At 29.3% G+C, this 19516-nt stretch overlaps 1 protein-coding gene across 1 annotated transcript in view; it reads left to right on the top strand.

Moving 5' to 3' along the window:
• The window catches only part of LOC105845517 (uncharacterized), a 28951-nt gene extending 16722 nt beyond the window's left edge, over positions 1 to 12229 (top strand). The window contains exons 4-7 of the mRNA XM_065787888.1: positions 6737 to 6842; positions 7428 to 8170; positions 10911 to 10989; positions 11066 to 12229. Of these exons, the coding sequence (XP_065643960.1) occupies positions 6737 to 6842; positions 7428 to 8170; positions 10911 to 10989; positions 11066 to 11235 (1098 nt within the window). The 3' untranslated portion in view covers positions 11236 to 12229. The remainder of the gene's footprint in view (positions 1 to 6736; positions 6843 to 7427; positions 8171 to 10910; positions 10990 to 11065) is intronic.
• Positions 12230 to 19516: the final 7287 nt, after the last annotated feature.

Here is a 19516-nt window from a genome sequence, read left to right as displayed (position 1 = left end):
ATGTTGTTCTAAGGATGTTTCTTTCTAGGCTGGAGATGCCACAACCGTTATTTCGCTGGGGGGCCGGGATGACCCAAAGACGGGCCAATACGTAATGTCAGGGAAAAATCATGAAAATCTATCTTAAAGTATTTTCAGACACCCTGGACATTTATAATGGTAGGGCATATCTAAAAGTTTTAATATAATGAGCTGTATAGGCAAAATGTGCTGCTGAGTTTTTTGCCTGCCTTCAAGATTTTGGTTAGAAATTTTGTTTTGTCCAAAATGGATGCTAAAAATTGGTGAAATTTTTTTTTCCAATTATATGTATCATTTCAGATATAATGTATACGTTTTATTTTCAGAAATGGTTCATAAATGTTTGAAACATGTAAATTTTTCGTAAAATGAATGTGCATCGTTGTGGGTATGTACCTAACCTGTTATGGTGCCTCTAAATAACTCACTTATGTGACTGTTTCAAGTGTTCAAATGGTGATAAATGAAAAATTGTTCAATTTGGTTATAAAACACAATTGCTTTAGTGCTGATTGTTCATTCTAGATGTTGGTGCACTTAGATGTAGATCTAACTTGTTAAAGAATACTAATAGTTCAGTGAAATTGAGAAGCAATACCTTAACTTGTGAAATCGCAGGGTTAGTTTACTGAGAAGAAACAACATTCATCAGTAAATCCAGTTTGCAAAGTTGAGCTCATTTAATTAAATGGATGATACTCCTGTGTTCAGTGAGACTTGTTTGGAAGGTTTCCTTATATAATGATGCAAGCAAAAAAATGGAGCAGGAATTATCAGATGACTATATATCAAAGAACATCTATCCGCAGTGTCAGTATAATATAGTTAAGAAACTCAGAGATAAATAACAAACTCAAAAAAGCATGCAGTAGTCTACGGTATATAGATGCCCTAAATAGGGATGGCGCTTTTCAAAATGACTCAAAAAACCAGGAAAAGGCTTCATTGCTGCATTACCAGTCATGCCATAAAAACTCTTTTTAAGTTTGAGGAATAACCCTAACAGCCAGAAGACTTTAAGATTCTGGTGAGAACAAGTCATTCAAATGCTTGGACAAACTTATAATTAGATGCGGAAAGTCAAAATGATGCAAACATGTAATACTGGGCATTGATTATGCTATTGATAAGTTGTTTTGTGACAGAGTAGAAAAAATATCAGCTGGACAGAATACATTTCAACTTGTCTGTCAGCTTCAATACACACTTTTCTAAATCACTGTAGCCAAATTACTATTCCTAATAATAATTTTTTTTTTTCAATTCTAATTCATACTCAACAAGGCTGCAAGCAACCACTATTAAGTTAGGAGTTACTAGAAAAAAAAGTATAGAGTTATAGAGCAAGGAAACGGTTGACAGAAGATTTAAAAAGTTGAAGGTTGTATGAATCAGGAAAACGTGAAGATGGGAGAGAGTTCCAAAGGGTTGAAGTGCAGTGAAAAAAACTAGACAAATAAAAGTTTTTAGAGCGTGCAGCAACAGATACAGTAAAAGAATGAGACTTTGCAGAATGGCAAGTCAAGCAAGAATGAGTTTTAGTTGATGGAACTAGAGATAATAGCTCCTTTGAGCAACAATCATGATAGTATTTAGATAGATAGAAAAGAGAAAGAAATGCAACTTTATGACAATGGGAAAAAGGCTCAAGCTTAGCAGATAGAGCAGGTCCAACTACATTTACAATGTGTTTTTGGACATTGTCTAGAAGAGAAAGAGCATCATTAGAAGAGCCAACCCAATTAAGACAACAGTATTCCATACAGGAACGAATAAGAGATTTGTATAGGTAGAGAATGGAAAGAAATGGTTAGCACAATAAAGAGAAGCACCTTAGCAGATGCTAATAAAAGCCCCAATCTGTTACAGAAGTGAGATCAGATTCAAGATCGGCTGCCTGTTCTAAGTAATCAAAAAGAGAAGACTTTTTTTCAAGACAGGAGTATAAAGTTGAATCATCAGTAAAAAGAGCTACTTTAGATGTAAGGTTGTTGGGAAGATCATTAATGTAGATAAGAAACAAAGCAGGACCAAGGATAGAACCTTGAGGTACCACAGAAGTTACTGGAAAAAAAGAAGAGTGTTGGCCTTTAAGGATGACTATAATAAAGCGGTTAGAAAGAAAGGATTTGATAATCTCAAAAACTTTCCCAGATACACCATATGAAACAGGCTTATGAAGAAGACTAGCATGTCAACCTTTGTGGAAAGCCTTAGATATGTCAAGAGCAATAGCCCTAGCCTCTCCACCTCCATCTAATGCACAATAAAATCTTTCAGTCACAGTTAGCAAGTCAGCCAAAGAGCAAGAGGATGGAAAACCATATTGATTATCTGACAGTAAGTTATTTGACTTAAGATGGGATGTGAGAAATTTGTTGATCAAAGACTCAAAGACCTTGCTAATAACAGAAAGAAGACTGATTGGACGATAATTGGAGGAGTCAGAATGTTCACCTGAGTTTTTGAAAATTAGAACAACAGATGCCATTTTCCAGCAGACAGGAAAACAAGGCGAATTGAAGAGAGTTCTGGGAACAATTGTGTAAGTCTATGATAGGAATGTTATTTGGACCACAAGCCGTAGAAGAGTTTAATCGAGGTATGACAAAGAATGGTCAAAGGATTCAAACCTGATTTCACGACAAATAGGTGAGTTGATGCATATGTATACCCCAAGCCAAACATTTGACTATTGGAGTCTTTGTGAATCAGAAGATAGTATCCATCAACACTGAGATCATAAGAAGGAATAGCTGAATTTAAATTAGTCTCACTAATAGCAAGTAAGTCTGGTGAATTTTGCAAGAAGTAAAATTCAACTGATAGAAGGTTGCTTCAAAGACCACAAATATTAGTTAAAGATATATTAAAACAGTTAGGTGATGGGGATGGTTTTTCATGTTTAATATTTTTGGTTACTTTAGGCATGGTTTATGTTTAAAGAAAACTTCACTCCTTCATAGATAGAGCATGGCCTCCTAACCAATGAGTTATGCAATTTTCTTATTCCTGTTAATTAACCCTAAGTTGCAACATAGGGCTCCTTATTTGGCCTTGACAATGCACACCAAAAGCATTAACAGGGACACCATCCATGTGCAACATGGCACTGCTAATACTCTGATATTTTGCAGCTGTTAATGTAATCAGCCTCTCTGAGAGCTACCGCAGAGTTTGGGAAACTTTACTACCAGCCAGCCTCAGAACCATTAAACTGAGTTTCAGAGCTGTACCCTCATTAGGAGATAACAGCAAGAGTTGCCACTATATATATATATATATATATATATATATATATATATATATATATATATATATATATATATATATATATATATATATATATATATATTGTTGCATTTGGGAGTACGGAAGAAAAAAAATGATTCTTATGCCAACAAATACGTCACTTTTAATTACTTTTAACTTTCGTCCAACGTTTACGTGTTATCAGAAAGTAAAAACTATTATTTTATAACAAATTAATCTTTTTTTTAAAAAAACCGCAAAAACGCAAATTTAATTGACCAGAATGTTTTTAAAAACATTCTGAATGTTTTTAATAATATAAACAATGTTTTCATTTTTTTTAATAAAATGTTTTTAATTTTTTTTTTTTATGGTAATTCATGCACAGATTGTTGCTACATTGACTATCTTATAGCCTGACTCGCAACAAAGTGCTGCTACATTGACTGAGGGTTTGGTTGCGGCAGGCAGTCTATCAAGTAATAAAAAAAAAATTCCGGTCTTGCATTTTAATTTTTACTTTTTGTCAAAAAAATACGGAAAAACTTTCTGACAACCAGTTAGGGGTTATATATACATACATATATATATATATATATATATATATATATATATATATATAATATATATATATATATATATATATATATATATATATATATATATATATATATATATATTTATATATATATATATATGTATGTATGTATGTATGTAGTGGCAGAATAGCCACTATCAAGGAGGCACAAGCAAAAACCTATAAGAAGAGTTAAGTTGATCAAGCATTCATCATCCTAGGCAGGAAACAATGTAACACAGGTTTACATTTATGCCATCCTAATAGATGAAGAAGGTTTTTAGGCTGGTTAGCGGTATTGTTCTGCTTACCCGTAAAATCTTTGTCTAGGAGGCCTCTTACAAGACAGTAGTTAGATGCAGTTAACATCTGCCCAAGATGAGTATTAGTAATTGCTCGTCATGCTGGTTGTTTGGTATCCTTATGCACAGAATACAAGGTTTGGATAAATCTTTAAAAAAATTACCATTGCGAATACAAAGGTTTTGTTTCTAATCTCTTTGACCGAGTCCCTGAAAAAAAGCAAAGGATTATGTAACCAAGGTGCAATCGATCCAAGACTTTTTTCAAATGATTGTAAACAAACTTGTCATGCTTGTTATTATTTTGATATTAGTTATAAAATCAGTTTATAATCAAAACAACTAATGTATTCAAAGGTGTCAAAATAGGCAAAGTGATTGTTTTTTAATAGCATTGACACAAGAAAATAACAGAAAAATAGAGAACAACTAAACATCATTCAAGCTAAAATAATGGGCAGAAATTTTTCAAAAAGATAAAATATCACAACTAAAAGAAGCTAGAAACAATGCTAACTTGAACTGTGGCAGTGGAAGGCTTTTTTCTGTTTCTCGACTGAAATTTTAGAAAGACTGATTCACAAGATAGGAGCTATGGATTTTTTCTTTCCTAATATTGATCCAGACTGTAATGAGGTACAGAAGACTCGGATTGTGAAAGTCAGAACAATGACAATTGCGCACCTATAAGTGAGAAAAAAGAATGTTAGAAATAGGCAAGGACTTACTTTGAAGTAGGACAAGTTAAGTAGCTAGAAGCTGGTTTCTGAGCTATAGTGAAGCAAAGGCTTTATTGGTTGTGATTAAACACCAAAAAAAGAAAATAAAGAAACGTGGAAAAATTTAGGCGCTTCTTGAAATAACAACAGCGCTATAATTTTAAAAACTGTCAATATTTTGGACTCACTCAACAAGAAAAAGCTGGTTAATGAAATTTTATATCTGCGTCCAACAATAGTGTCCGAAGTAAAACAGCAGCTGTGTGTTACCTTGATTCTCAAAAATTAAAAAATACAATTTTTTACCATTTAAGAACTAATAAAATTAGAAAATGAACTCTCGAAAAGTATCAATACACAGTTTAGTGATGAAAGATGTTTCTTCATGTGAATGATGATAATGGTAATTAAAGCGGTTTGTTTTCATGATGTTTAAATAACTTTTATAGATTTTTATAGTTTCATGATATTTTATAGTTTCATGATATTTTATAGTTTTTTATAGTTTCATGATATTTTATAGTTTTTTATAGTTTCATGATATTTTATAGTTTTTTATAGTTTCATGATATTTTATAGTTTTTTATAGTTTCATGATATTTTATAGTTTTTTAAAGTTTCATGATATTTAAATAACTTTAATAGATTTTATAGTTGATTTAATTGATTTGCAAGATTTGCAAACTGTCAATTAAATATGGCACCAAATTGTTTATAACAAAATGGCACCAAATTGTTTATAACAAAAAAAAGTCAACAAAAATAAATAGTATGCAGGAAATGACAACAGATTTGAATTCAGCAGCCTAAATCATATGAAAAGATATATTGGAAGGCATGATTGTAGCCTACAAAAAACTAAATTTTTGGGTGCTATTTTTAAAAAAAATTCGCTTTTCTAAGCGAAATCGTCATATTAGCTGCAATTTCGGAAATGAATTCTGCAATTTGTTTTGCCTTTAGAAAATACTTGTTAAAGTAGAATTTTTGAAAAAAGTTAAGAATTTTTGAAAAAGTATAAAAATCTGCTCATTATTATAGATCAAAAGAGCTAAATGTTTGCAAAGTGTTTAAACCCATTAGTTTCTTAAAAACCTTGCTATTTTTGCTCTAAATTCTAACTTTCTCTACTTTTTAAGTAGAAGTTCTCAAAATAATATGTTAAGAAGTAAATAATGATGTTAGAAGATGCTTGAAGTTGTAATGGTGTTAGAAGATGCTCAAAGTTGTAATGGTGTTAAAAGATGCAGCTCTTTTTTTCTATTTTCTTGATAAATTTTATATATTTTTTATGTCATTGGTAAAATAATTCCAGCACCATGCAAAGTAAAAACTTATAGGGTTCAAGAACTTAAGATTTCACTGGTCTGGAAATTATAGCTAAAGTTAGCGTCTTCATATTCATATCAAAATTCATATCAAAATATTCAATCATATCAAAATATTCAATATCAAAATATTCAATAATCTTCATATCAAAATATTCAATAATCTTCAAATAATCAATCAATAATCTTCAAATAATCAATAATCATTCAATAATATCAAAATATTCAATAATCTTCATATCAAAATATTCAATAATCTGTAATATATAACATATAAGATAATAGTATCTTGTTAGACATTCAACAATTTAAACAAATATTAAAAGATTGCTTGCACAAGCAAACAGGTTTTTCAAATTTCTGATATAAATAAATCAAATATATAAATATAAGTAAACCAAATATCATAGATTATATGATATTTGGTTTACTTATAATATATATATTTGGTTTCCTATCATATATATTTTATGTACTTATTATACATTCATATTTATTATATACTATTTATTGACATTTACTTTTTTTTATTTATAGCTTTATTCTGTTGCAAAAACAAATCAGACTGCGTCATTAAAGAGAATTGTTGAAGTTGACTTTCCTTTTTTCTTTTCTATGTGCATTTTTGATCTTCATCCTCATGGTAAATTTTTTTTAATAAAATTTTGATTTTTAATTTATTTTGAATAATATTCTTAAACTTTTTAAAATGCACATTCCACGCACCTAGTTACTGGTTACTAGGTTGCTGCTTACTTAAACCCTAACCTTAGTTGATGTATCTGCTGAAGCTCTGAATTTGTGCACTATTATTTTTAAAGCATAATAAAAAAGCTTTTTTATTGCTCAAAATGCCTGTATCAAGCATAAATGATTTTGGCAAAAATCTCAATCTTTAACTCAATTTTCACCTTTTAAGCTTTTAGTTCTGCATTTATACAAATATGTTGTAAAGGTATTTGAAAGCTTTTTTTACCTATATTAACTGATGGGTTATTCTTTAATATATTAAGTGATTGTTTATTCTGTAATATATTAAGTGATTGTTTATTCTGTAATATATTTTGATTGTTTATTATGTAATATGTTAACTGATCGTTTATTCTGTATTAAGATATCTATGTTTGAAAAATGTTTTAAAAATAAAAAGTAAGTATTTAAATATATTTACTTTTATTTATTTAAGTTGCTTTTAAAATTTCAAAATATATTTATTATCTTTTATTAGCATTTTCGCCACACATTTGTAATGAATCATACAAAATTGGAGCTTATGCATATGTATGTTTAATAAAAAATGAAATGGTTTCTAAACATACACCAAGGAATGGACTCTATTTTCTTATGTTTGATTCCTGCACTATACCATTTTCAACTGTTGTTTTAGCATTTTATAATCAAAATAAAGAACCCCTTAAACAATTGTTTACTCAAGATAAATCTGATGCTTTTTTGAGCACATATCATGATGGATGTGGTCTTTATTTTCAAATGAATCGTCTGCATATGGATATTTATAGAACTAGTTTAAATTTTGCTTGTGAAAATAATGGCATGTTAGTAACTTTAATTGAAGGGTTTTTTAATACAGAACTTTCTTTAAATTGTCCTTTAACAAAATGTATTCATGAAACCAATGCAAAACATGTTTGCCAAAATAAATGGATTTTGGGAAAAAACCAAAGTGTCTTAGCGTTTATGAATCTTACCATTGAAATATGTGCTGATATTCCACAAGTATTTCTAGATATGCATGTTGTAAATTCTGAAGTGCATGGTAATAAAATATTTCCATTTCATCAAACGTTAAAACCAAACTATCTTAATACAAATGACAGAATCTATTCATACCCTTTCCATATTGGTCCTCTAACAAACAAGAATCCATCATCAAACGATGGATATTTATATTTCGGTGGAGGCAATATTAGTTTAAATATTTTAGAAAATACAAATGCAATTTTTGTTTTGGTAAGTAAATATTTTAAAAGTTATATATATATATATATATTTTAATGGTTTTAGACTTGTTTAAATTTATTTTTGTTGTTGAATGGTTGTGGATATATTTGTTTAAAGAAATAAGCTTTGTTCATGTAGTAGGCAAATATGTCGGAAATTAAAAAAAAAGAAAAGCATCTTTTTCATTTTATATATATACAGTAATGGACAAAACATTTGCAACCAACATCGAACAATGCTAAAAAGTGTTCCTAATTTTACATGTCTTAAAAACGAAACAAACTATACTACCACAGCAAACAGTTCAGGAGTCTGGAGTCATAGCATGCCATAACATGAGCAATCAGCTGGCAGGTGGCAGCACACAGGCAGAATTTTGTTGACAAGTGCCATTTTGCAGCCGACAAAACAAGTGCAACTTTTTTAGTTTGTTTCATTTTCTTAAGTCTGGTCCGTGTCAACGTTTTTTAATAAATAAAGGAAGTATCCAGAAGTTTCCAGAAGCATGCAGAAGCTTTCAGAAGTTTCCAGAAGAAGCATCTGGAAGCATCCAGTAGCATCCAGAAATATTCAGAAACATTCAGACGCATCCAGAAGCTTCCAGAAGCATCAAAAAGAAGCATCTAGAAACTTCCAGAACAGGTTCACACAGATTCATTTATCTATATAAGAGATATGTAAATCAACATGTAATTCAGTCAGTATATGGAAGTCAATCAGTCAGTATTATCAAGACAGTTTATCGAAGTGAGTTTTATCAAAGTGTTTTATCGAAGAACATCAATACAAGAAGTGAAATACAACAAGTGTTTCATTACATCAATACAGTCCACCAAGACGTTGTGTTTCACAGAGCATTGTATCATCACAAGGTAAATGTAACACAGTAAGCCTTGAGAAGCGTGATTATTTATTTTTAATTATTTTTATGACTTCAAGTGCAAAAATGGCTCCCGACAGTCGTGGATTGGAACTAAGAAAGAAAATTATTGGCGATTACGTAAGTGGAATATCACAAAAAAGTATTTGTGATAAATATCGCGTGAAAAAATGGACCGTATCAAGACTATGTTCCAAACATCGTTCTACGGGGAAGTTGGCAGCAGATCACAAAGGTGGAAGACCGCGTTCCACAACTTCTAGAGAGGATTCTATGATTGTCAGATCCGTCCAGAAGGATCCCTGGATATCATCAGTCGAGATACAAAAGCAATTAGAGCTGCCTGTATCGGACCGAACAATCAGACGACGTGCTGTTGAAGCCAGATTGTTTTCTTGATGCTCTGCAAAGAAACCGCTGATTTCACTAAAAAACCAGAAGAAAAGACTCCTGTTTCCTACATCTCATATTGACTGGAATGTGCAGAAATAGTGAACTGTCCTGTTCAGTGATGAATCAAAGTTCAACATCATTGGGAGCGATGGCATTTGCCGTGTATGTCGACTGGCCGGAAAACGCCTTGATTTACGTTACTACCATAAGACCGTCAAGCATGGTGGAGGCAATGTAATGATCTAGGGGTATTTTTCTGCTAACGGTCTAGGTCCAATGCATCGAAACGATGGAATAATGGACCGTTTCATGTATAAAAATATCCTGAAAGATGTTATGTTACCTCATGCTGAATGGAATATGCCAATAAAATGGGTTTTTCAGCAAGACAACGATCCGAAACACACTGCTAAAGTAGTCAAGCAGTGGTTTCAAGACAACCACCTATCGGTGATGGATTGGCCACCTCAATCTCCGGATCTCAACCCTATCAAGAACCTGTGGGAGATCGTCAACCGCAGAATTAATCGTGAAGGTGTTCGTAATAAGGATCAACTGTTTGAACAAATCCAAAAGGCCTGGGCAGCGATTCCACAAAGTTTCATTGATCACCTGATTGAATCTATGCCTCAAAGATGCAAGGCTGTGATCGACAACAAAGGATTCGCCACGAAATATTGATAGCGAAATACAGCTTGGTCAACATTTTGTCGAGTTGCACTTGTTTTGTCCAGAAGGAAATCAACTTTTTTTAATACTTTTGATTAATTTATTAATTTTCGTGTGCAAATAATGAACTTTGTGATGAACAAAACTTGAAGAACTTTGTCTCTAAACAGTTACATAGTTATTTCTCAAATTGAAAAAATGCAGCACTTTTATATAAAGAAACTAAATTAGCATTATTTGGTTGCACTCGTTTTGTCCGATACTGTATATAGAGAGAGAGGCTATTCTAGGAAAAAAGTTTGGGCGGCGGTAATCGCCGGTATGGAGAAATTTAGCGTAAAATAGGCGGGTTTTTTTGCGAAAAAACAATATCCGCCAGTAAAAAACATTTAAAAAAAAGGTCAAATTTAATCCTCAAATTTAATTTGGGCGGCGCCCAAATACGGTCGACGCTGTCAAAAACGGTCTAGAATAGCCCCTGATATATTTATATATATATATATATATATATATATATATATATATATATATATATATATATATATATATATATATTGTCTTCTTTTTCACTCTCACGTATTTTTGACAGTTTATTTGGTCTTTTCAAAGTTATTCAATATTAAAGATTTGATAATTAATATGCAAAACAATCCTCTCTACTTCTTTTCTATTCTCTTTACTTTTTGCAGACTTATTTCATATGCGAAATATGGACAGTCTCAAACGAATATTTAGTTTTGTTGGTATTTGAGAGTAAAGTGTTTATGTTTAATTAATTTTTTCATTTTTTTTTTTTTTTTATTTCAGATTTTAGGTCACTTTCCCAATTCTCGTGATGGTGTTCCTTTGCTTCTTACAGAGTTTCATGTCAGTAAAAAAAACATATGTACGTTATTTTATTATATTTCTACAGAATTAAATTTTAATAACATTTCAAACAATACAATTTAAATTTATTTCAGGTCCGTGTGAAACTTCAGAATCAAAAAACAATAGCCCAATGAAAGTAGCAATTTTTGTTTTAGTCGTTATCATTTCTTTATTGGTTTTAGTTGCGTTCATTATTTATTGCAGAAAGCGTATTTGGCGTAAAAATTACAGTCAATCGCATACAATATTAGTAGAAGAATAGCTAATCGCATTCAATATTAGTAGAAGAATAGCCAATCGCATACAATATTAGTAGAAGAATAGCCAATCGCATACAATATTAGTAGAAGAATAGCCAATCGTATACAATATTATCAGAAGAATAGATTGAGACGTGTTAGCTTTTTTCATTTTAATTTAAAATTTAAATTATTCGTTTTAAGTATTTATAATCCATTGGTAGTTTGCCTCGCAAAGACCATGTTAGACTTTTTTTTATAAAAGGCTGTATTTTGATTTTGTATGGTTGTAATTTTATTTTGTTCATATTTGTAACTGAACAAAATATTTTTTCTTGTTATGTTTTAAACGCAGAAACAATCTCAACCCACTAGATAACTAAACAATCTTAACTCAGTAGCTCATAAAATGAGGTGAGATGTTATTGGCATTTTTCGTAACTTTAAAATATTCGTAATTATTTCAAAGTTACTGAGTATATTTTTATTTAATTATAAAATATACTCAGAGAAAGAGATTAAGCATTAGGTCTGTGTTTTTTTGGTGTGTAAGCAAAGTTTAAGGTGTTTAAGACAAAAATAATTAAATTTTTTGAATTTTTGATGAAGACTACAATTTTCAAAATTTTGTATTTTTTAAAAAGTTTTTTAAAGAGTTTGTTTTCAAAAATTGTTATTTCTTAGTTTGTTAAGTTAATTTAGTGTAACGGTTAAAATGTAAAAATTGATAACGAGTCTTAAATTACCTTAGTCAAAGTTATTTTACGATATGTTGATACTTGACGATATGTTTATACTATAATACTGAAAGTATTATATTTTCTGTATAGTGAGTTTTTTATTTTAGACTTGACACTGTTTGCTAGGCAACTTTAACTAATTTATTTCTCTCATTTTAAAGATTTTTATGTTTTATAATGTTTTTGTAAATCAAAATTATTACTTTTTTAACAGCTGTATTCTTGTAAAGAAAAAAATTTTTTTAAATAGAATGTAAAATAAAATTTTTTTTTATACTGATTGTGTTGTTATGAAATTTAAGCAGAAGTAACCCCTCAGCTTTAGCTTAAATATTTTTGAAATTCATATTTCTCAATCTTTTATAAAATAAGAGTTTAAAAAATTTATTTAGACTACACCTTAATATTTTATATAAAGATAAAATAGCAGTGATATTTTAAATTTTTAACATTTATAGTAGTACAAATAGGGAGTTTGAGCAACTTTTTTAACAAATCTAAATGTTTTTCGTTTTAAACGCATTAAATTCCTTGATATATTTCTTTTCCAAAAAGGTATACGTATATTAATATTTTCAATTCATAGACTTTTTCTTTAAGTTCATCTTTAAATTTTTGGCACCAAAAAAAAACTTTTTTATAAATTTTTTTTCTTGCTTTCTTAACTATGCAATATACATCTATGTATATTGCAAACTATTTATTTAGCATTTGTTATCCAGAATATCACATCGCCCATGAGTTATCTCTATATATAATGCAATAAGGAATTATGCATTATATATAGAGATTACTTTAATTAGTGCTGTTACCACTTAAATAATTTGAATGTAACTATACAATAAACAATAAAATTATAAAATTTTATTAGAAATTAAATCGTAAAGTACCACAAGGAACCTAGGACCTATATTGTTCTTAATATTTATTAACGAGATGGTGGCATTAAGCTGTTTGCAGATGATATTAAGTTGTATCAATCGAGAAATGATTGCAACAACATTGATCTTGTAAACACTTTAAAAAAAATCTTGGCATAGTCCAATGATTGGCAACTAAAAATAGCGACCAAAAAATGTTTTCATTTATGCTACGAAAGATATAATATACCTATTCATCCTTATTCATTTAACTCCGTTATCAATATTGAAACTGTTTATTTAATTCAGGATATTGGAATCACCATGTCCTTTGATACAAAGTTCTATAATCACTGATCTCGTATTTCAAGCATAGCATACTCTTGCACTCACTTACTTTTAAAATTCTTCATCTCTAACAATACTCAACTTTTGTTAAAAGCTTACAAAGTTTATGTGCGGCCTGTATTAGAATCTTGCACCCCAGTTTGGAGCCCTCATCTTTTAAAAGATATAGTTTGCGTAGAAAAAGTTCAAAAATATCTTACCAGAATTGTCTGCAAAGGGTGTCATATTACATACACTGATTACTCATCAAGACTTATTGTTTTCCAACCAGAATCTCTTGAGTATCGCAAAGTTATATTTGATCTTTATATGACTTATAAAATTGTCCATAATATCGTTAATTTATCATTTTCAGATTTTTTTACTTTTTCCAATTCGAAATATTTTACTAGAAGTCATTCACAAAAGTTAATTCCACGTAGTAAATACATTAAAATACTAGAAGATTTTTTTACAGCAAAAGAATCATTAAAGTATGGAACTCACTTCCTGATAGTGGAACTCGGCCTCACTGTCAACATTCGAATCAAATTTAAAAAAGTATGATTTAAATTGTCACGCAGTCTACTTTCTTTTTTTCTTTTTTTTTTGGTGTTACATAAGAGTAGTTTAGTAATTACCTGTCTCATCATTTTGTATTTTCTACATTTTTCAAATACAAATAAATAATAATAAATCCAAATTATTACCAATTTATAAATATACATTTTTTTAACAGTAGAATATGTTTTAAACTTTTTTAACATAACTTAAGTTTTTAAATGTTTTAATTTAAACCATTTTAAATGTTATAATTTATACCGTTATAACGTTAAGCGTATACGTTAAGCGTATACGTTAAGCGTATACGTTAAGCGTATACGTTAAGCGTATAACGTTGATTTATACCGTATAACGTTAAGCGTAACAAAACTTTGAGAAGAAATATTAATTTAAATTAACTTTTATTTGAACTTTCTTTAATAAAATATCAAGTGAAAAACGTGTACCCAAATTAAACAGGCCGAAAACGTTGAAATACGTACAAAATAAGGATAAATTTAAAATTTATCTTTACACAAATAAAAAAAATGTTAGTCAACGATTTGTTAATAATTTCGGTATAATGATAGATTCAAAAAGAAACTTAACCACTGAGAGTCTGTTGTTTAGATTCTAAGCGGTTAAACTTCCTTAAAATAAGAGTAACCTACTGTTAAAAAAATTAGAGGATGGCGGGCAGCTTTGAATGTTTCTCTAAGTTTTTATTATAATTTTTAAAAATTTGACCGCCCTTTTCTAACAGTACACTCACACACACAGATATATATATATATATATATATATATATATATATATATATATATAATATATATATATATATATATATATATATATATATATATATATATATATATATATATATATATATATATATATATGTATATATATATATATATATATATATATATATATATATATATATATAGATATATATATATATATATATATATATATATATATATATATATATATATATATATATATATATATATATATATATATATATATATATATATATATATATATATATATATATACATATATTGTCATCAAACAATTTTATACAAAACTGTCTCGGCTATTCCGTTCATAAATTAGACAAAATTGTCTAACTGTCTAACTTACTTAACAAAGTGCACCAAGGAGAAGGTAAGCCATAGGACTTTGCACTCCATTAGTGAGATGTCATGTTGCCTAAGGTTAGCCTCCATTTCTGGTTTCGCTCCTTTGTTTGATAGGCAGTTCATGTAAAAGTAATAGTAACTTAGTCTATAGTTAGCTCTCCGTTTCTGTATTTTTACTTTATTTAAGAGGCATTTGATGTATATTAATTTTGTATAAAGCTTTTTTTTTTTGTTGTTTTAATTTTAAAATTTATAATAGTGTGCAGTTAAGCATATAGATAAAAATATTGATATATATTATAAAAATATCTTTAAATTAAACAAAATTGGTACATACAAACATATCAGATATGATTCATGCCATTTATAAAGATAAAAACCACTTTACTTAAATGCAGTAAAAACAAATAATTGGAACATGATAATAAAAGAAATAAGATAAATACATACAACAACATTATTCTAAATTTTTATTAAATAAAATTACCTCACAACCCTAGCTAAAAAGAATAAGATCATCTTTTTCAAAATCAATTAATGAAAAAATGACCATACTTCATCAGGTTCGTTATCATAGTTAACAAGGTATGTTGTTCGTTTAACGTTTAATTGATCAATTTGTACCACTTGCCTATGTTCCCAAGATACTTCAAGAGAATCTTCCTCTCTAACTCAATGTTGTATAGAAAAAGGTTCATAATCAGATGGATTGTTAATAGATTTTGATAAGGAATGTTTTTTTTTGTTGCTCTATTAACTTGTTTAGTCTTGCATCCTGAATTTTTTCCATTAATTCTATTTTTTTTGCTTTCAACAGCTGCATCACCTATTATATAAGGCTTTAAACTATTACTTACAATAATTAAAGATTGTTTGTTTGATGTTAAATTTACTTGAATGACAATAAGAAGATTTTGATATAATTCTTCCAAAGACAAGTTTACTTTTTTGCTTCCTCCTACCTTTGCTTTACAAAAAAAAATTTGAAACATTCGACACCTAAGATTATGTGATAAAAATTTAGTTGAGAAAGAAGCACTTTTGCCTCTAATGGCTCTTCTATATTGCATACCTTCAATATTGCATATCTTTAAAATCAATTAGATGTTTAAAACAATCCATTTTTAAATCCAATATAGATTCCATTTTTAAATCCATCATAGATTACATTTTCCTTTTTAAAATTTTATTTACTTTTCAAAGTATTTTGTTTTTGCTTATTAGTATTGTTTCTTTAAGAATTTCAGATGCATTCACTGTATTATGAGGAAATTTGCCACAGGTGGAAAAAAGGCTACACCTAATTACTTTTGCCAATAATTTTTCGTTGCTTCTTTAATTTCCTGATGGTGTCAACTAATCTATTTATCTTTTTGGCTAAGGCTTTCTTGCAGCAAAACAGTTTAGGTAAATTGTAAAAAAAAGTAAATTATAGGTTACAAATAGGACTTAGTGATAAACTGTTGTACTTAAATCACTAATTGGTTAGCAACAACAACATCAGCAACATAAAAAATAAATCCACTTCAGAATGCTGTAAGAAAAATTTTGTAATATAATCTTAGGTATATAAAGAATAAAATTTATGTGTGAAAATGTATGAAAAAATCTTTAGATATTTACTTGTTAAAGAAAACGGCAAATTCACCTTATCAAGTTTTGATTGCACTTTAAAATATCTAAAGACTAAAGGATGTAAAGACGTAAAGACGTAAATAAAATATCTAAAAATTTAAAAAATCTCCACTTAGAAAATAAAAAACCCACCCTATTAAACTACAAAAAAAAAACACCAAAACTTTTTCAGATAATAAATACATAGTTGCAGAATCTATTTTTATGTAGGGATGAAAGAATTATCTTAACTTATTGGTATTTAAACAAGACTAATATATTTAAAGTTAAATAACTTTCGAAAAAATAACATCTATATATGCTTTTTTCGCGATAAAATGCCACGTGACAAAACTCCCTTGTACAAAATTTATATATATTTAATATATACTTTAAGATCTCGCTCGTCTTGGACATCTCGGTCTCGGAAATCTCGGTCATTTTTCTATTTCGGAATCTCGGTTTCGGATTACTGAGAAAATAAATGTGAAAATATAAAAACCGAGATTACTGAAAATTATTGAAAACCTTCAAAATCTAAACTTTTGTTTTTTAATAAGAGAAGAGTCAAAACGTTTTTGAGTAAACAAGAGTCCTCAGTATAATTTTTCTCACGTATTTCTCCGAAAGAAACAGGTGAATAATAAAAAGCGCTAATTTGGAAGATTTTAAAAACTTTTCAGTAATCTCAGTTTTAATGTTTTTAAAAATCGTATAAATTGCAATTGGAGTGTAATGTTTTCTCATTTATGATTCTGTTAAACGATTATGTAATGAGATTTGTCGCATAAAAAGATGTAAAAATATATTAAATAAAAAGACTGTATTAAACTAAAAAGTAAGTATTTATTAAATTTATTCATAAAAAAATTATTTTAATTTATGACATTCGGTATAGCAACTGCAACTTTAATAATTTTAAAACTTGAACAGATTTAAATATTGAAATGGAAAAAATTGCGAGAGGAACTTATTTGAAATGCCATAACTACTGCCTAGTTTCGAAAAATGACAAGTTTCACGTTGAATGCACATTGTGTCCTGACGGTGCGAAGGAAAAATTCATCAAACGAACAGACTACAATACAAAGCAAATTCACGCTCGTTTACGGAAGTTCCATTTTGCCTTGTTCCTTCTGCTGACAAATCCGAAAAATCAACGCATCATCAATCTCGCTCAAAAATGATTGACTCATTTTTGATTGATGATTGATTTTTTAATGTGAAAGCTAACATTGACTGACAAAGTTGCTGCTAAGCTAGCATCTAATATTGGACTTAGTTTCAATCATATTGCAAATCCATTGTTGCAAAAGCTGATTGAAAATTACACAAAGGTTGATGCTCCCAAAAACGTCGAGAGAGTTCGTCAGATAATTTATAGCTCATCAGCGTATGTGAGGGACAAAGTGATGAAGGAAATAACGCTGATAAAATCCAACGGATGAAAGTTTTCCTATGTGAGTGATGATGCAACATTTAAACAAATTAAAGTTATGAACATCCATGTTTTTGGACCCAACAATTACAATCAAAATCTTGGTATGATCAAAATGGGAAAAGAACGTGATGCTAAAACCCTTTTGAGGTTGCAAAGTTATCAAATAATGTCCTTCGGCATTGATCCTGACCGAGATTGCATTGGTTAAACTATGGATGGGGCAAGTATTTGCACTAAATCTGGCCGTCTCTCACAACGACTTCATCACATTTGCTGTGATCATGGAATCCATCTTTGTGTGACACGAGTTCTAAAACGTAAAAAGATAATTACAGATATCAATCGAGCAAATAAGAATTTATTATCAGACCAAAGCGAAGAAGAACCAGATACAGAGAGTGACATGTTAGCATGTACATCTCAGAGTTTTTGCAACGCACCAAGCGTGCTTAGTTTAGAATCAAACGAAGAAGAAGATGAAGACGAAAATAAAGCCGAAGCATTCCTGTATTAGTTATTTATAGCCATCCATAGCCATTTTACATGGTTGAAAAATCGCTAAATTAGAAATTTAGCGACTTTTCAACCATGTAAAATGGCTATGGATGCCATGAGTGGCAATGATGCTGACTTTAACAATGCAGAAGGCGCATTAGAATTTTTGTTAGAGGAATTGCAAACGAAGAAAAGTTTTATTTGTGCTCGTTTGATTAAAGAAATTGAAATAGAGATTTTTAAAAGACGTCCAATCTTAACTGTTTGTCTGCTCAAATTTCTCAACAATCCAGGAGTTCTTAAAGAGCCGAAAGTGTACTCTCATCAAATAAAGAAATTATTAAAGAAGCGAGAGACTCTAGCTTAAACATTTTTTCACTCCATCCAGTAATGATGACAGTGATGATGTTGTGGAAATTGCATCTGAAACTCATCAGACAATCCAACAGACTCCCAATAATCCTAAGTCACGTCTTCTTGCTTCCTTAAAACATCGAACAACTCCAAACTTTGTTCCAAAGCTCAATGGCCCACCTAGAAAGAAAAGAGAATCCAATGCCCGACAACAAATCCAAGCCACTGATTTTAATGATTTGACTGCTGATGAATTTAACAGCTACGTTACGACTGGATTTAAATCAGAAAAGTTGTGCATGTTAGAAAATGCGTTGAAATTAATCAAGAAATGATCTAAAATGCTATTATAAAACATATTTTATAAAATGAAGCTATAATAAAATATATATTACAAAATATAAGAAATGAATTTATAAAATACCAATTATAAAATGAAGCTTTATGAAATTAATTTATAAAAAACATTATTTTTTTGTTTTTATTTGTTTATTTGATTCAGACAACAAGTACAGTACAAGGTCCGTAGTTAAGATAAAAAAAAAATTAATAAAAAGTTTTGTTTAATCTATACACAGCCGCATTGCTTCTGGCACAGGTAACTAACTGATTTATAAGGCTAAGTCTGTAAATACGCAATAAAGTATTAAGCAAGCCTAGTACCATAAACATATTTGAAGAGCTTGAGTACTTGTATATAATAAATTGAAGTTATATGAAAAGAGTTTATAAAATACATATTATAAATCGAAGTTATATGAAATGACATATTACAAAACAAAGAT

Source organism: Hydra vulgaris, chromosome 01 (genome assembly GCF_038396675.1).
Source record: "Hydra vulgaris chromosome 01, alternate assembly HydraT2T_AEP".
Lineage (NCBI taxonomy): Eukaryota > Metazoa > Cnidaria > Hydrozoa > Anthoathecata > Hydridae > Hydra > Hydra vulgaris.
Note: the sequence above shows the minus strand (reverse complement) of the source record. Positions and strands in the feature narration are given on the sequence as shown.